General features: G+C 33.7%; 1 protein-coding gene across 3 annotated transcripts in view; it reads left to right on the forward strand.

Moving 5' to 3' along the window:
* Positions 1-16,558, forward strand: part of tok (tolloid-like protein 1 tolkin) — a 57,014-nt gene that overhangs the window by 15,959 nt on the left and 24,497 nt on the right. For 2 of the 3 annotated variants that reach the window (XM_089591314.1, XM_089591313.1), the window contains exons 3-8: positions 9,854-10,006; positions 10,130-10,304; positions 10,430-10,693; positions 13,764-14,261; positions 15,485-15,663; positions 15,839-16,069. In XM_089591314.1, coding sequence (XP_089447440.1) covers positions 9,854-10,006; positions 10,130-10,304; positions 10,430-10,693; positions 13,764-14,261; positions 15,485-15,663; positions 15,839-16,069 — 1,500 coding nt within the window. Of the gene's footprint in view, positions 1-9,853; positions 10,007-10,129; positions 10,305-10,429; positions 10,694-13,763; positions 14,262-15,484; positions 15,664-15,838; positions 16,070-16,558 lie in introns of those variants that run through there. The other variant, XM_089591315.1, reaches the window with a different exon arrangement.

Genomic DNA, 16,558 nt, shown 5'->3' on the forward strand with positions numbered 1-16,558 from the left:
ATGTCAATAGCTGACAACGCAACATTGTTGTATCGATGAAAATTTCAAGTCAAAACTATTTAATTTACAAAAAAGAAAGACGAAAAGCATCTTCTTGACAACTATTATATAAAAACTACGTAGTAAAATTTGTTTTAGCGAATTATTATTCGAAATATTGAATCGTTTCTTAAAACAGAGGTTCTTAGAAAAATTTAAATACTATGAATATAGTATTGCATAATTTTTTCCATACGAATAAGTGGCAAAATTAAAATAACACATTTAATTCAAACAACATACTAACATTTTTATTTAATGTATGCCAAGTCTCGTCCTTGTAAACAATATACTGAATAAATTATAAATAATCATCACAATTCGTGATGATGCACGAATAAAGTAAGTACACATTTTTTATTAAATTAAATTAGCATTTTAAACTGGTACTAGCATACAAGTAAGTGGAAATCGTACAACGGTAGTTGATGACATAACTATGTTTAAAATAATGATATTTATGATGAAAAACATTTTTACGCTTTTAACGAATATATTTCAGAATATAGATAAAAAATAGATGTTTTGATGAATGCATGATGACGTAGAAAATATACATACTATACTTTTAGTTACAGAGTAAGGAATAGATAAAGATAAGAGGATCTAAAGATAACTAGTGCTAAACCACAGTATAAGGAGTAACTTAGAACGAGAAGTCTCTATATTTAGAAACATTGTTATGAAGATAAGACCACAAGATTATAAAGGTGGTAGCCTAAATACTAAAAAAATATACGAAAAATAATACTAGATAAACCTTGACTAATTCTTTGTATACAAAATGATGGGTGGGTAATTCAAAGTCAAGCCCATAGTATACAAATAAGTAAGTTAAAATCTTAATTGAGTCCACTCAAGTCCGATGAAAAAATGAAAAAACTAATTTCAATATTATAACTGGAATGTGACAATGTAACATAATTTGTATTTTATACTTGTAACATCAAATAAAGGTTACACTGTAAATTTTTGGTAATTCCATTCATCAATTTAAAAAAAAAAGTAGAGCTTATAGAAACAAGAGTTGGAGCACCTAATAATACGAGGTTTTATAATAATACTTTCAATTAACCGTATCAATTTGGTAAAATTTTTGTTTATACTATGAATGTCTTAATGCAAGATATTCAGACCGCTTCTATTCCTCAACTTTCTGTTTAGTGAGTCTATTATAAAATAGAACATTTCCTTTGCAAACCCAGTATTTATGCGTTCAATAAAATCTGCTTCGTTTGAAATCATAGACGTAGAAAATTCGAGCCATTTCGTTGATTTCTTCAAACTGTAATATTTATATTATGAATATTTGTACTATGAGATACACGCAATGTTCGTTCAAGAAGATTCGAGCATATAATTTACTTCCATCATGAGGCTTGTTATTACTTTTACTTTTTATACTATATTTTTTGTTGAGAGCAAAGATCTTGACGATTTTGCTATCAAGTGTAATTGAAAATTTAAGTAACATAAAATTATTAAGATTAACTAAATCACTACATGTCTTACTTTTTTCCATCAGAAATAAAAAAAAATTGTTTTTGATTGACTTTGTTGAAAAGTAATTATTGACTTCTAAGTGTAAAATAAATCCTTTTCAATTTTTATTCATTCATTGTTCTCATTTAAGTCTTACTCGAGTATTTGTAAAATAAACAGTCAAATTGTGTTGAAATGAGGTGAAAAATATATAAACACACTAATGAAAAAAAATGCTAAAATAGATGTCAATTAGACTAGATGACAATTATAAATACTAGACGAGGCTAAATTTTGAACTACCTACCAAAAACATAATTGTGTATAGCTTTTGAAAGATATCTTGTAGAAATTTTAGAGCCCTTAATTTGTACTAGATATTTTTAAAAAGATATTTTAAATTTTGTTTTTGTTGATAATTGTTATTTCTCTTACTACTAAAAATACTTATCTATACTAACATACAGGGGCTTTTTAGTTAAAGAATTATTTTCTTGACCACTGAACTGTATAATCAGAATCGAGTTTTTTTTTGTTTTTCAAGAATGTTAATTGGGTAATCTATTGTATTTACTGGTATGGTAAATATTGCAAAATTATTCAGGTTACCTTTCTGAGGGTTGAAAATTGTTTTACATTTCTATTAAGTATTTTGAGTTGGTGTCCTATGGTATTTGGTATTTGTTTGATGTCAGTTATTTTTATCATCAATTGATGATACTTCTATCGATACTATTATGTACTTTTTTTCTTTCATTGATACATTAATGTTTCTTTTAGAATATTTTATTTTATGAGGGGAAAAGATTACTCGAGTCCTCAGAAGTTTTGTGCTTTTAACGTGTTAGTCTAGTTCTTGTTAGACGTTTTTGTTGGTTTGTTTCATTCGTACCGTACTATTTTTTATTCAGTTTTTTTTTGTTTATTAGTAGTTATCTTATTTAGTTATTTTATCAAAATCTTTTTTGTTGTAGACTAATTCATGTAATTTTATTTGTTCTGTGTACTTTATACTGTATAATCAACGCCATACATCGGAAAAAATTGCTTGTTCAGAATACATATAATCTACGCTTGAGACAAATCTATAAAGGGTGATAATCATTGTGTTCCGAGGCTTGCTTCTCTTCGTCCCGTAGGATGTATGAATTTTTTTACCAACTCTGCACCAAAAAGTAACAAATTTCAACACAGTGTCGTAATAACAGTATTATACTCTCTCATATCAGTCGTGACTTATAAATTTCGTCGCTTGTTTCAGTTTTATATTGAAATAGTGTCATGAATTTTTTAAATCAATTTTATTATAGTCTTAGATTTCGGGGTAAAATGAGACGTATGGTGAATCTTTTACTGATTAATACAATTGAACCGTAAAAAATTAGTCATGAACAACTAATGTTTTAAAGTTATGATCAGCTGTATAAAATTTTCTGGTAATAGTGTAAAAAGTTTTGATACTTTTATTGATATTCACGATAAATATTTATGTGTAATAATGTACGTCTATGTGCTTGAACTAAACAAGTTAGAAAATGATAAGTAATGATTTCGAGGTAAAAAAACTTAGACCTACGTACCAGAGTAAATTGAGTAGAAGAAACATCTCAGGAAAAGCTAATTTCATTGCCTTTCTGCTACACGCGAACTGTTTTTCCGGTTGGCTACCTCATCTCATTCATACGGTATATGATGCTGAAACCCAAAGAAATAGAAACTCTTTAAGTTAGATACTCCACAATAATTGAATATGTTTTCTCGTTAGATCAAATAACATTACAATTTTTGAAATATTACGATTTTCTTAATAAATCGGACACTTCATTGACTCATGCAAATAAGTATTGCAACTTATACTGAAGTTTCAAGAGACATCAATACTAACGTTTCATTGGAGTATACAAATGTAAAAAGTTTTTATTAACTTTTTTAGGACAACTGTCTCCAACGAATCAAACAGTCATCTGTGGGGTGCCGGAAAGAATCACAGCGTTATTTCCTCCTTTAATGAAACAGCAATGGTCTAAGATATCTGAAATGCATTCAGTTACTCTTATTGAAATTCCACAAACTTTAAAAATCTCTTTAAAACATTTAATACCTGTAAAAAAACTAAAAAGAAATAGTCGAATGGTGTTTTGAGACCTGATGTAACAAGTCAAGTTTATACAGCAAACAAAACAATTAATTTGGGTTGCGTTTGATCAAACTTATTTTTCTTTTCTTTTTTTTTTAACTTTTGGTGAAGATATATAGTATACATTGAGGAACCTCTCAAAGGCGAGAAATACATTACTTATGTGTGGAAATTCGTTGTTATATTTTCAATGAAGTGGTACAACTGTCTCACACTGTTGTAGAATTCTTGTAGAAATCATATATACAAAACCAAAGTGTAAAACAATATTTACTACAGAAAAAATTTGCAATTTTAGACAAATCATTTGATAGCTATACAATTTTAGCTCACTTTCTCACCTGGGCTTACTATTACCACCTGAAATCAGTAACGACCCTATTAATAATCCGAGAAATTTACGATTATGTTACCATAAACGAATGGCAAGATAACGGACTCGTGTGGAGGTGGAATTCTACGAGGGATTGTAAAAACACGGGATGAGAAACAATAGAAAAACGATATTCTCGGATCAGTTGCTTACATACGTACAATGTAGACACACATGACGCAATATAATGGAGCACAGAGTGAGTGAGAGATCTATGTGCATTCGAATCCCATTCAGTCAAAACAAAGAAAGCAAAAGAGGGAGTAACTCTGGTATACTATACTTGGATATAATTTGCGCACAAAGTGGGAGCAGTTCATCTGCATATAGAGAAAAGGAATGAGAATCTTCGCGTCAGTAACACTCTCTGTACACGTAACCGCCACGTCTTTATGACAAAGTATATTACACAGTAGTCGGTATTCATTCAAATCAGTGGTGAAACTTCTTTCACGTAAGTCAGCTTTTAACACCATTGTTTGAGTGACAGTGTGGGCGTCGAGACCAAAGCGCACTTCTTCTTAACGAGACGGCCCGTAAAAGGTACTAAATACGTATAGTTTCAGAGAGGACTTTACTCTTAGAAAGCTTATCCATAAATTTTGCTTCTTCACGCCTCACCGAGTCTTTACTTTGTGGAATGACCAGCTGACTGATAGTCGACGCTTTGTGACTCCGAGTAGCTGTTTCATAAAAAGCCGATGTGCCACAGTCGTAATGGCGGTTACCACGACTAAAAGCATTCTTTCCTACTTTTTCTCACTCTAATCACTACAGTTGGTCTGTTTCTTGAGCTCCACCAATATTTTATTGCAAGTGCATTTCACAGATCATGCGTGCTAGTAATAAAAAAAATATTTCATAAGACTTAAGTGAAGGTGGATTTTCCAAAAAATTTCTCAGTTAAATTTTTGTAAGCTACCAAATGAAGAGAGGTCACTTAGCTGATATCACCAACCTTGAGAAAATTTTCACACAATTCGTGAAATAAACAATACGAGAAACTGCTTCCCCACTAAGTCGATGAGATCGTTTATCGTCTCCAAGACACCAAGTGCTTTACTTCTTTTTATATTTTTATTAGTATTTTACAACTTACAAGCATTATGAGTAAATAAGGGACTATAGAAGAAATTTTGAGAAGTTATCGGCAAAATTCATGCAAAAAATGTTGGTTGACAGCTAATAACGACTAATTGAGTAACAAAAAAATACATTAGTTTGTCAGTGCTAAAATTCCAAAATTATAATGTATATAATACTAGCACCCCCTCATCTCAGCTTTACCCGAGACTCACTAAATGGGACACCGTAGTATGTTGACATGCAATGTGAAACGTTTTCAGTTAAAATTTTACATCTATTCCTGACACTTCTCAGAACAAAAATCTTCTTCTTAAAACATATTTGTGCGGAATCCATATAGTTTATTTGGTCAAACAATTATCACCACAAAAATACAAACACATATTCTATCTATTTAAAAATCTGAAAGATTCAAGAGATACTATGAGGGTTATAGTAAAAAGCTGATCTCTCACTTGATAAATTCTTTATTCATCGATTTTGATGCTGCTTCGATTCCGATAGATGTTTAGCGGCATTTTCTTGACGCCTAAAATTGTATGCATAAGATGCACTTGAAGTTTTCCTTCTAATTCGCCCTCTTGCTACTTTTGGCATGGTTAAGACTTTCTTAAGCCCTATCGGCTATTTTATGTCAACTTTGTTCTCCAACGCAAGCCTTGGAGAGGATCGGTGATTCCTGATTGAATGTTTAGAGTCGAGAGGGTAATATAGGGTCGTCGGTCACTGGGGTTCCCAGCTTTGCGACGAACAACTCCGATCGCGACGTCTGCCAGTGAATGACTGACTTGGTTTAATAGTGGCCGGCTCTACATTGTCTTTTAGTCAACGAAACATTTCCGGAAATCGTAGTAAAAATGTATTTGTTGGCAAGGTAGTTTAAACTTAGGTGGCCCTTAAAAGAACCGATGAGATTGACGGTTGAGTAGGGGACGTAATTACTTGTAATGGCCCTTTATGGTAAAATTTCCAGTTATTCCTTATTATTATTCTTGATGATGGAGAGCCAGATACGGGTAGCTTGACTCTTATCCTTGGAGTCTCTGTGTACGGAGACCGTACTGTAGGGAGGTACGCCACTGACCAGACAATATCTCGTCTTCAGGTCGTTCCCCGGATAACCAACTGCTCATCGTGAGTCGAGAAAGTGGGCCTGGAAAATACCTTCTCTGTAGGTATGCCGTTGGGACGACCACTAAGAAGGAGGCCATTATGGCTGCCCGTACTCTTCAGGGCTGTCTTCCCTGGCTTGCATTTAAAGTAGAAAATTCTCTAATGGCACCAGGCCGGATGGTTGAACGGCCACTAAACTCTGAAATGTTGGAGAAGGTTGTGTTCTGGCTTGATACGTCTCCTGGTATTCCGCCGGAGACGTTATCGTTTCGAACATTTTTTAATGGTGGCACTCGTCAATTCTGGTGGTTCAGAGAGAATTAGACGTAGGACGTAAGTTTTTTGCCCATTGGAGAAGAGCGTCGTCGGTAGCCGGGATACCCAGCTGCACGACCAACAACTTTTGATGTACTGCCGGTGTACGACAGTGGAAATCACTGAGACGCTCGGGCCTATTATAATCACACTAATTTATTTCTATCTTAGGTGGCTTTGATTTTACTTCTACGCTAGCTATCGGATCCTACTGAACTAACGTGAAAATCTAGCGTATTTTCGCAAAAATTTTATCTTATTTATTGGTATTTTTATTAATTTTTTTAAGATAAAAACTATACTCAGACCATCTAGGAAGTATCAGGAATCAGTAAGCAAAATTTCAGCCAGATCGGTTGAGTATAGTTTTTGCGGTAAGCGATAACAACGGTTTTAGCGACTTTGCTTTATATATTAGTAAGATAATAAGTAAGATATATTCTTCAGTACTGTGCTCAGCAATAAAATTTTTACTAATGAATAATAGATTCTACATAGATACATTATCTTTGTTATCAAAATAATCAGCGTTTATACGGCAGTTGGTAACATTTTGTGCCATGCAATTAAAACAGTTTGAGAAATCGATAGCAAATTTGTTAGAAATTATAGTTTTTTATGTATTTAAGAGAGTTAATTATCTGTGTACAAAAAAAATGCTACATTCAATAATCAAATGGTTATTTGATTATTTAAAAAAAAAAATTTCACTTTTCTTCTTGATTACTGATAGTTCTCTCAAATATGGCTAAATTTATGAGCTATAGAGTAGTACCCACACAAAAGATTTTTCAAGATAAAATGATGTAAAGTTCAAATCTTAAGAAAGTACTTATAACAAATCAAATGAAAGTAAATCTCAGTAAAAGCTTACTCTTAATAAGTGGTTACCAAACAAAATTTTGTTGTGATGCGTTGTATAATCACAACTCATCAGAAGTTCAAATAAATATCTCATCATTGTACGCCTTTTGCAACTATTATATGATTAGATACTTTCACTGAAGAGAAACTCAACATGTAAATTTAATCACTAGCATGAAAAAGTGCGAGAAAATATAACTCTTCATGTACAAATTGGATATCGAAACCATACGTAACTTGAAAATGGTATGGAGGTCATGTACTGAACACTATTTTTCCGACCAAGGGCTCAGCAAACGTACAAATGTCAAGAAAACCGTCCCGAGGTAGGAAATATTACATAACGTCACCACAGTGCAAAGTAGGAACTTGAAGGGTGTGGTTATTGTACATATGAGCCTTACTCGATTATAGTGTTTTCCTTACCGAGGGCGAAAAGTGCAATTTTGCAACCGTGGATACACTTTGAGCACCATAAATTTTCTGCCTGTGATTACAATCGTGCAAAGTGCGGCCTACGTGGGTGAAAAACGGCAATTGCATTTTATGCCTAAGGTAATAATAGTATTTTTCGTACCTGCGATGGTGCATGCTGCAGGTGCAAGAGACTTCTTGTGCTGCCCTGGGTATAAATGACTCGAATGTTTTACTTTTATTTTGTTGACAACGATCGCAGACATAAAATATGTGTATTCAGTACGAGCTTCAACGATCTTAGTCTTCAAGGGTTTAACAAATTGGGTCATTTTTTGGGTTATTTTGGTGGTGTTGACTCTATTTATCCTACATAAGGTCAGTGCTAAGAAAAATATTTACCGTAACCTCATTTTTCAGTTGAATCAGCTGAAATTTCAACACTTCTAATTAATAAAGTTGAAAATTTTACAATATCAACTATCTCAGCACTGTGTTTGAACGATGAATAAAAAAAAATTTATTTTGATTTCCTTAATTAATAACACATGATAATGATTATATTTTCTTTTCGTTCTAATCGTTTCACGTAGTTAGAATTGTAATTACCAGGTTTGAAAAACTTTTAGAAAAGCTACATTAGTTCGATCAAAAGTAACCAAGGTTCTCTTATTTTCTGAATTGCTAAAAATTTCACTAAATAATTAAGTTTAAAAATTGAAAAAGTCTTTACGTCACTGATGCTCCGTAAGTAAAAATTACCGCCCGCTACGCAGGCGGGACTTACCGAGCACCAGGAGACGTAAAATCGTATACGCACCACGTTTGGAGGTTAAGAAATGCCCTAGATTTCATATTAACCGTTTATTCATGTGAAATCTACGACATTCTTAACCTCACTCACTAGGTGCGGAATGTCCTATACATTTCTTTTCTATGTATATATATATATATATTTAATGTTCTTGGTCGTAGATTTCCACATATAATAAGATTATAGTACCTACAAATAGAGCAAAGTCCAATATCGTATTGACGTTGGATACAGCTATCTTCGCCAGAAAATTCATAATCTAGACCGTGTTGTCAGTGAAAAGTATTTTCATCACTTATTTTATTTTTATTAAATCCGAGACAGTACTATATATTAACAAATTTTATGTACGGAAGCGTCAAATAAAATTTTCCTACCACGGGCGTTTTTGACAGGCTGGTGTGCCCTCGGTAGGAAAAATAGCATTCGCCACATAAGCGCTATCGCTCCGTGGCTACCTTACATCCCTTGGGCCCTGCTTCGCAGGTCCCTTGGGCCGCATAATTCACTGGGTTTCACTGGAGTTTTTTTTTTTAGATCATAAATTCATGCTATGAAAATATTAATTAAGATCGTTAAAAAGTCCTCCAAATCAGAATCTTATAAAAAATAGAACAAACTTACACATTTGATTGACGATTTTATAACTAAAATTTTTTGTAAATCATCATTAGTTTTAACACAATTACGTAACTATTATGAAATTCTGCACGTATGACTTTTGTTACGCACGATAGCATAGCTATGTGAGTCCGTGATCACCCCTGGACCATTTTCAAAGGTACAATAAGAGAGAGAAAAAGCAGGGTATAGATGAGATGCAAGAAACGAAGTAAGGGAAGACATTCGAAGGGTAAACGTGGTAGACATCGCTAAATCAAAAGGCGGTGGTGCGTGACAGGGCTTTTTCTCCACTTGGTTAACTGGCAAACCACTTCATGTATTGTATTAATTTTATGAGCACCCCGAATGCGCTCTTCCCCCGTAATAGATAGTATCAGAAGTGGCATGGCTTCCACAAATTGAATAAAACAAATTTTATTTCTTTGGTTGATATATAGCACGACTTTTAGAAAAGCCACATAGTGTCTTTGGCATCTTTGGCATTTGTAACATTTTATCATTGAATTGAAAGTATTACAGATTTTCATTTACATTAAAAAAAAAATACTTTATATTTATAAAAATCTCATCATAGAAAATTTTGTGTTTTCAGGGGGATTCTTAGGTGATATCGCACTGCCAAACATTAAGTATGAAACAGAATGGCGTGAGCAGGAGTTAAATAAAAGCTTTTACGACGAATTCGAAAAGTACAGAGATGAAGTTCTAAAAGAGGGATTACAGGTTGAAGAAGAAGGTCTCACAGGTACGTTTATCGAATTAAGAATTCAATCAAAGTGGCAAAGAAATTTTTTTTGATGTGTAAATGTTAAAACTTTTATACAATTTTATTGAAGATCAATAAAATTAATTGATGCATTTTTTTTAGAAATCCTGCAATTCAAGAGTGAAAATGATTCATCAATGAAAAAAGCGAAAGAAACAAAAAAACAGTCAAATCCAGAACCGATTGCAATTGAGCGTAATCAGTATAAATTTGACACAGTAGCTACTCGTGAGGAAGACAAAATTCCTGAAGTCAAAGATTACGGTTACGTTTTCAGGTAAGTTAAGGATATACAATAATATTCGACTTGACTAGTCATAGAAATCACAATTTTTCACAAAGAAAAAATATTAAAAACTAATATAACTTCTCTCTTAAACAAATAGTTATGATATTTTTCAGTTTAGATGAGAACCCACCAGGTAAATCTCCAAACAAAAATTCAGACTATCCTCAGTTTCCAGAAAGAAAAGCCTTACATAAGAGAATTTCATACCCTGGGACAACAACGATTGACAATAAAAGTAAGAAAACAAAAACAGCGGCAACAAAGGTTTCAGATGTTACAACTTTAGCTTCAGCAGACTTTTCAGAAAAAAAATACTACAGTGAAAATTACTCCACATTGACACCACAGATACGAAAAAGGAGACACCATCGGCGAAAGTAAGCTACGAAAATTTTAGAAAATCTTTATCTCCTTTAAGTCTCCTAACTAATACTCTTGTTTAGAAATTTATTTTATTTTTGTTACAAATACGAATGGTTTTTTCATCCAAAAGGTTGGGGGTCGCTTTTTCCATTACTTCGAACTATAAAAAATTAACACAATATCTAAAAAGAATTTAAGCTTTTATTAATTTATTTGTTTGAGTTCATTTATAAGCTATAGAAACAACAAAGTCATTTTAATGATAATTTATGCAAGATAATTGACTTGTATAATTTGTGAAATATAATCGAGATTCTTATTTCTTTCGTATTTTTACTATCTCTTATTAATTTTTTTAACAATATGACACACTGATTTTTTTTTCATTTAGCTTTCATGCTCGTGCCAATGGTCGTCGTCATAGAACAAAGAGAATCATTTGCACATCCCTTTATTTTTTTTACAATTTGTAGACACGTTTAAGGCACAAATTTTTAATGGAATTATGAAAGCATTCGATTGACACTAGCATTAAATTAACTTATGATAAATCATTTTTTTTTAATTCATCCATCAGGACCTGTTTAAGATTTTATGTCTCTCTCGACTATTTAATGTTGTTGAACAATTGTGCTTGTTACTTAGATCAGCTGATAAAAATATACTTCATTTGTTCATGTAATTGGTAAAACAATAATTTCTGCTTTCAATACACGTTGATTTTATAAAACTGACCTACGAAAAATATTGGTTTCATAGAGAAGTCATAAACTTTTTGCTACCTTTTTTCTCTATCATATAATTTTTTAGTAGGTGATTCAATTTAATTAAAGTCGATTCAAAGTGAGACGATTTGATCAATCAAACTCGATCGATTTTAATGAGACTTTTGACATTTATAGTTTCAATTGACTTTTATAGTACAAAGTGGTATTAAAGTTAATCAACTTTAATCGACATTTGGAACTGGAGAGAATTAATCGACGTCAATAGCAATTTTTATAATCCATTTTAATTAACTTTAATAGCAACTCTTACTAATATTAAACTAAGTTACTGTACAAGTGGTTCTAATTTTTTCCGTCTTACTTCATTTTTTACCAACTAAAATAAATTACGTTAGCAGACTATAGTCAGATGGACAAACGATGTTTAATGATATCGGCTTGATTTTGTTTGAAATTGTAGTAGGAGAACAAATACCGATTTAGGAAAACCGATACAATAAATTAACTTAATAAAAAATTGGTAAAAGTACTAAAATATACCAACACAATAAAATAATTAAAGAAATATCGAGTATTAATACGAAAAAAAGGATAAAATACGCGTTACCTTATCTGGTAGAAAAAAGTGTATAAAATTGCAAAAATAATAATTATTATTTTTAAATAATAAATTCATAAAATTGAATTACAAAAACCAAAGTTCAAAATAAAAATTAGATAACTGATGCAAAGGAAATAATAGTTTATTGGGAAATTTTATAGATTCACAAATATTTAACTAACGATTTAAACACAAGATAATACGTTAAAAAAAATTAATAAAATTTTTAGTAAAGCTTATTTGAATTTGAGCATTTTATGTTATGTTTTACATTTAGAATCGTTACATTATGCCAAGACAATGATTTATGTGAGACTGTGATCGCAGTACTTCTATTACATTGACCAAAATAATATGATCATCTAGTACCTTTTTGTTTTCCTTATTCTGATGTAAAGTAGTTACAACTGATTTGTTTTGTATGTCATTTTCCTTTGCTGCTGCTTCACATAAAAGTTTTTTAACATACATACAGAGTTAATAAATTTCTCTTGAAAAAGCTAAATCTTTTATTCTACTTGGAGGTGTATATTTAAACTGTAGCCGATGAGCATAGAATGACGTATGTGTGAAGTATTTGCATAATTCAGTGTTACTTGTTTTAGTATTCTTTAGATTTACATTGTAAAGTGAAGAAAACTATAACTGCTATAGTAGGTAAAATGAGCATTAATAGTTATTTACGTAACAAGTGCGGAAAAGATAATTTCCCGCACGAGTCGTGATTGACTCGCACGAGTGGCCGAAGTTGACGGGAACGAGTGCAGTTGAGCACACGAGTGCAGGAAATCGTCCCGCACGAGTTGCGTACAAGTTTTTTCGCAATAAGTGTGTGGAAAATAGGTGTTTTCTGGACTGATATTTGTGTGGAAATAGTAGTTTTTCGACGAGTTTGAAAAGTCTTTGTTTGCGAACCAAGAGATTTTGCGGCCCGAGCCGAAGGCGAGGTCCGTAACGAGGTTCATAAAGGAGACTTTTCGAACGAGTATCGGAAAACTGCTTTTTTGCCCGAGGAAGTACCAGCCTCCCAAAACCACCTGAGGGCGGAAAATCGATTTTCCCACATAGTGTGCGGAAAAGGTGTGCGGAAAAAATGTGTGGCAAATGTTTTTGCCGTACACCTTTTCCGCATACTGTGTGGAAAATATTCTCCGCACACTATGTGAGAAATTCGATTTTCCACCCTAATATCAGTGCAAAAAACACCCATTTTCCGCACACTATTGCGAAATAGTAGTTTTCCTACGAGTTTGAAAAGTCTTTGTTTGCGAACCGAGAGGTTTGCGGCCCGAGCCGAAGGCGAGGTCCGTAACGAGGTTCATAAAGGAGACTTTTCGAACGAGTATCAGAAAACTGCTTTTTTGCCCGAGGAAGTACCAGCCTCCCAAAACCACCCGAGGGCGGAAAAAAATAGTTAACTCCAACGTATCTTGACAAGCTTAAAATTTTGACACTTGTAAAAGTAACGAAGATATTTTTATGGGAATATACAATAAGCTTATGAACATACTTTTGCTTGAAAAACTCACTCTTTGCCATTTAGTAATATAAGACAGAAAATACATTAGCTAGGGTTGGTCAGACGACCACAATTCTGTTAAAGTCAAATATATCCTATGTATCCATGAATATTTAAGGAAATGGTAACATTTATTGGAGAGAGATCTACCTGGGCCATTTTGACGAATCTTATTGCGTGCAGTGAGTGTATCAATGTTTTAAAATTATTAACGAAATTGTAATTCAAATCTGCAGAACAGCAAGTAAACGCGAGCACGAGCAAAGAGATCAGAATGGAAACAGACAGCCTCACCAGAAGGGCAAAAACAAGGCTATTTCAAGTGGCAAGGCCAAAGACAAGTCTAGCCACAGTGAAGATAACAAGGGAGAACAGAATAAAAACAACAAAGACGAGTATCACCGGCAACAGTGGCTGGAGCTGAGTGGTTCTGCCAGTTCGGTCCATCTGTCGCACTTCCTTGACTTCTACGATCGGTATGGCTCGACTCTTGCCAGGGAGCCTGGCACCATGACCCAGCTGACTCGACGCAGACGCGCTGCGACCGCGCGTAAGGAACGAGTTTGGGACCACGGCGTCATACCCTACGAAATCGATGGTAACTTCTCGGGGGCGCACAAGGCCTTGTTTAAGCAGGCAATGCGCCACTGGGAGAACTTTACGTGCGTCAAGTTCGTCGAGCGGGTACCACGCGAGCATCCCAACTACATCGTGTTTACCGAGCGCCCTTGCGGGTGAGTTTTTTTACTTTGAAGTTTGGTTTTATGCCTTGCGTGGCTATTGTGAATATGTTAATTTAAATCTTTATTTTTACAAAATGATGGGTCACGTGATGAAGCCTGTTTATTCGTTGCGCGATTGGTCCATTCGGATACTTGCTAGTCTGATTAAGAGCGGGAAAATTTGAAAATGAGATTTTGAAAAGTAACAAAAAAGTAATTTAATGGTAGTTTTCGTACCTAGTGGTGCATGTTGCCAGGGCAAGTACTAGGCCCGAAGGACTCCTTGTGGTTGGCCTGGTTGAATGCACACCAGGTGCGAATCCTATTTTTCCTACCGAGGGCACATTCAACCCTCAAAAACGCCCGAGGTAGGAAAACTTATAAGACTATAGAGAAAACCCTTAATTAACAATGAATAAATTTTTGTGGTAAAGACCTACCCTTTAAGTTTAAAATAGCACCACTTGAATAACTTTACTGGGAGGACGACTTCACTTAGTATACAGTGAAATAAATTTGACTATTTCTTAGAAGTTAGCAATGTGGAGAGCAGCTAACTTCAAAATAGTTAATTTTTTACCTAATATAAGTGAAAAAAAGTTCACCATAGTAATAGTGAAAATTTTCACCTTTACTAAGTGAAAAAAAAGTTGACTACTGAAATAGTGAGCACTTTCACTGGTTTTAATTTAGAGAGTACAGTTAACAATAATTTTTATTATCATAATAAATACATGGTAATAACGAAGGCATAAAAACCAACTTGTCTAAAGAAAATAACTGTTTCAAAGGTATAACGGTTATCAATTAAGTGCTGACACATCCACCTGTATAACTATTTCTGACATGCAAAAAAAAGAAGATTATGATTCCACTCACCTGAACCATTTTAAAACATTTATTACTACGCAAAAAGAGGGCTAGGTATCTAATAAATAATTAATCATAACCATTTAACACATGTATTAAGAGACAAGGGCTCATAAAGTTTACACTGAAATAACCTTGTTGCTTCTTCAATCATTTAAAAAATTAATTAAAATTTTTTACATAAAAGTTAAGACAATTTTTATGAATTGTTATCCTCTCCCTTGCCACATAATAAAGTAGTAGTAAATTTTCTCGTCATTACAGCGTTTGGACTTAAGTTTCTCCTCTTTATTTTCGACCCTGCTATAGAAAAAAAGATTTGATACCAACGTTTCTTGGTAATATATAAAAAATGTTCTCTTCAGATGCTGCTCTTTCGTGGGTAAACGGGGAAATGGACCACAAGCCATTAGCATCGGGAAAAATTGCGACAAATTTGGAATTGTCGTGCATGAGCTTGGTCACGTAGTCGGCTTTTGGCACGAGCACACGCGGCCGGATCGTGACCGACATGTGCAAATCATCCGTGACAATATCATGACTGGTAACTTATCATTGACAATAGATTTTTTTTGTACAACCGCATACTTTTTTGCCATTTTAATTTGACAATTTTTTGGGTTTTGAAATCGCTAGACCTATATACAAATTTTACAGAAATAATTTTCTTTCACGTTTTTCCAACTCATCAAGGCGATTCTTTAATAATTTGTTTGCAGGACAGGAATACAACTTTAATAAATTAACCGAGGATGAAGTAAACTCCCTGGGCCTGTCCTACGATTACGACTCGATAATGCATTACGCAAAAAATACATTTTCCAAAGGCACCTACTTGGATACTATTTTGCCGATGGAGATTCATGGAAAGAAAAGACCGGAGATCGGTCAGCGCGTACGATTGAGTGAAGGAGACATTGCGCAAACGAATCTCCTTTACAGATGTCACAGTGAGTTTTGCTTTCCAACAACATTTCACGTTAATAAAACCTTCTAAGGTTTTTCCACCGCTACTGTTCACGCATGTTTTCAGTTTTACCTACATTGAGTGTTCATACGATATAGGTTCTATTTAAAATCGCTTGAATTGACATAATAGGTACACCTATTCCGCGTTCAAGAAAAAAAGAGCACAAAGCTGTTGGATCTGTAAAACAAGTAAATTCAAAAGGAATGTCCATTACATTGTCCAATCGTTATAATGCACGTGGAAATGGCCATCCTTCACTTTTTACAATCTAGACTGATACTGGTATCGAACATTTCCTTACACACGATTAAAAAAGAAAGGCATAATTCAGACACCCACGCATGGTGTTCTAAAAGGGGGGTCGCGTGAACACAATGCAAAACCTTAACCCCATTTTCGACTCGGAACAATGGCACCCGTCCCCTCCTTATGAAACCGCACGTACCAGAGGTAACGGAAAAAGAGGACT

This window comes from Copidosoma floridanum, unplaced genomic scaffold (genome assembly GCF_036245765.1).
Source record: "Copidosoma floridanum isolate Cflo_tuat_1 unplaced genomic scaffold, Cflo_Japanese_pri ptg000013l, whole genome shotgun sequence".
NCBI lineage: Eukaryota > Metazoa > Arthropoda > Insecta > Hymenoptera > Encyrtidae > Copidosoma > Copidosoma floridanum.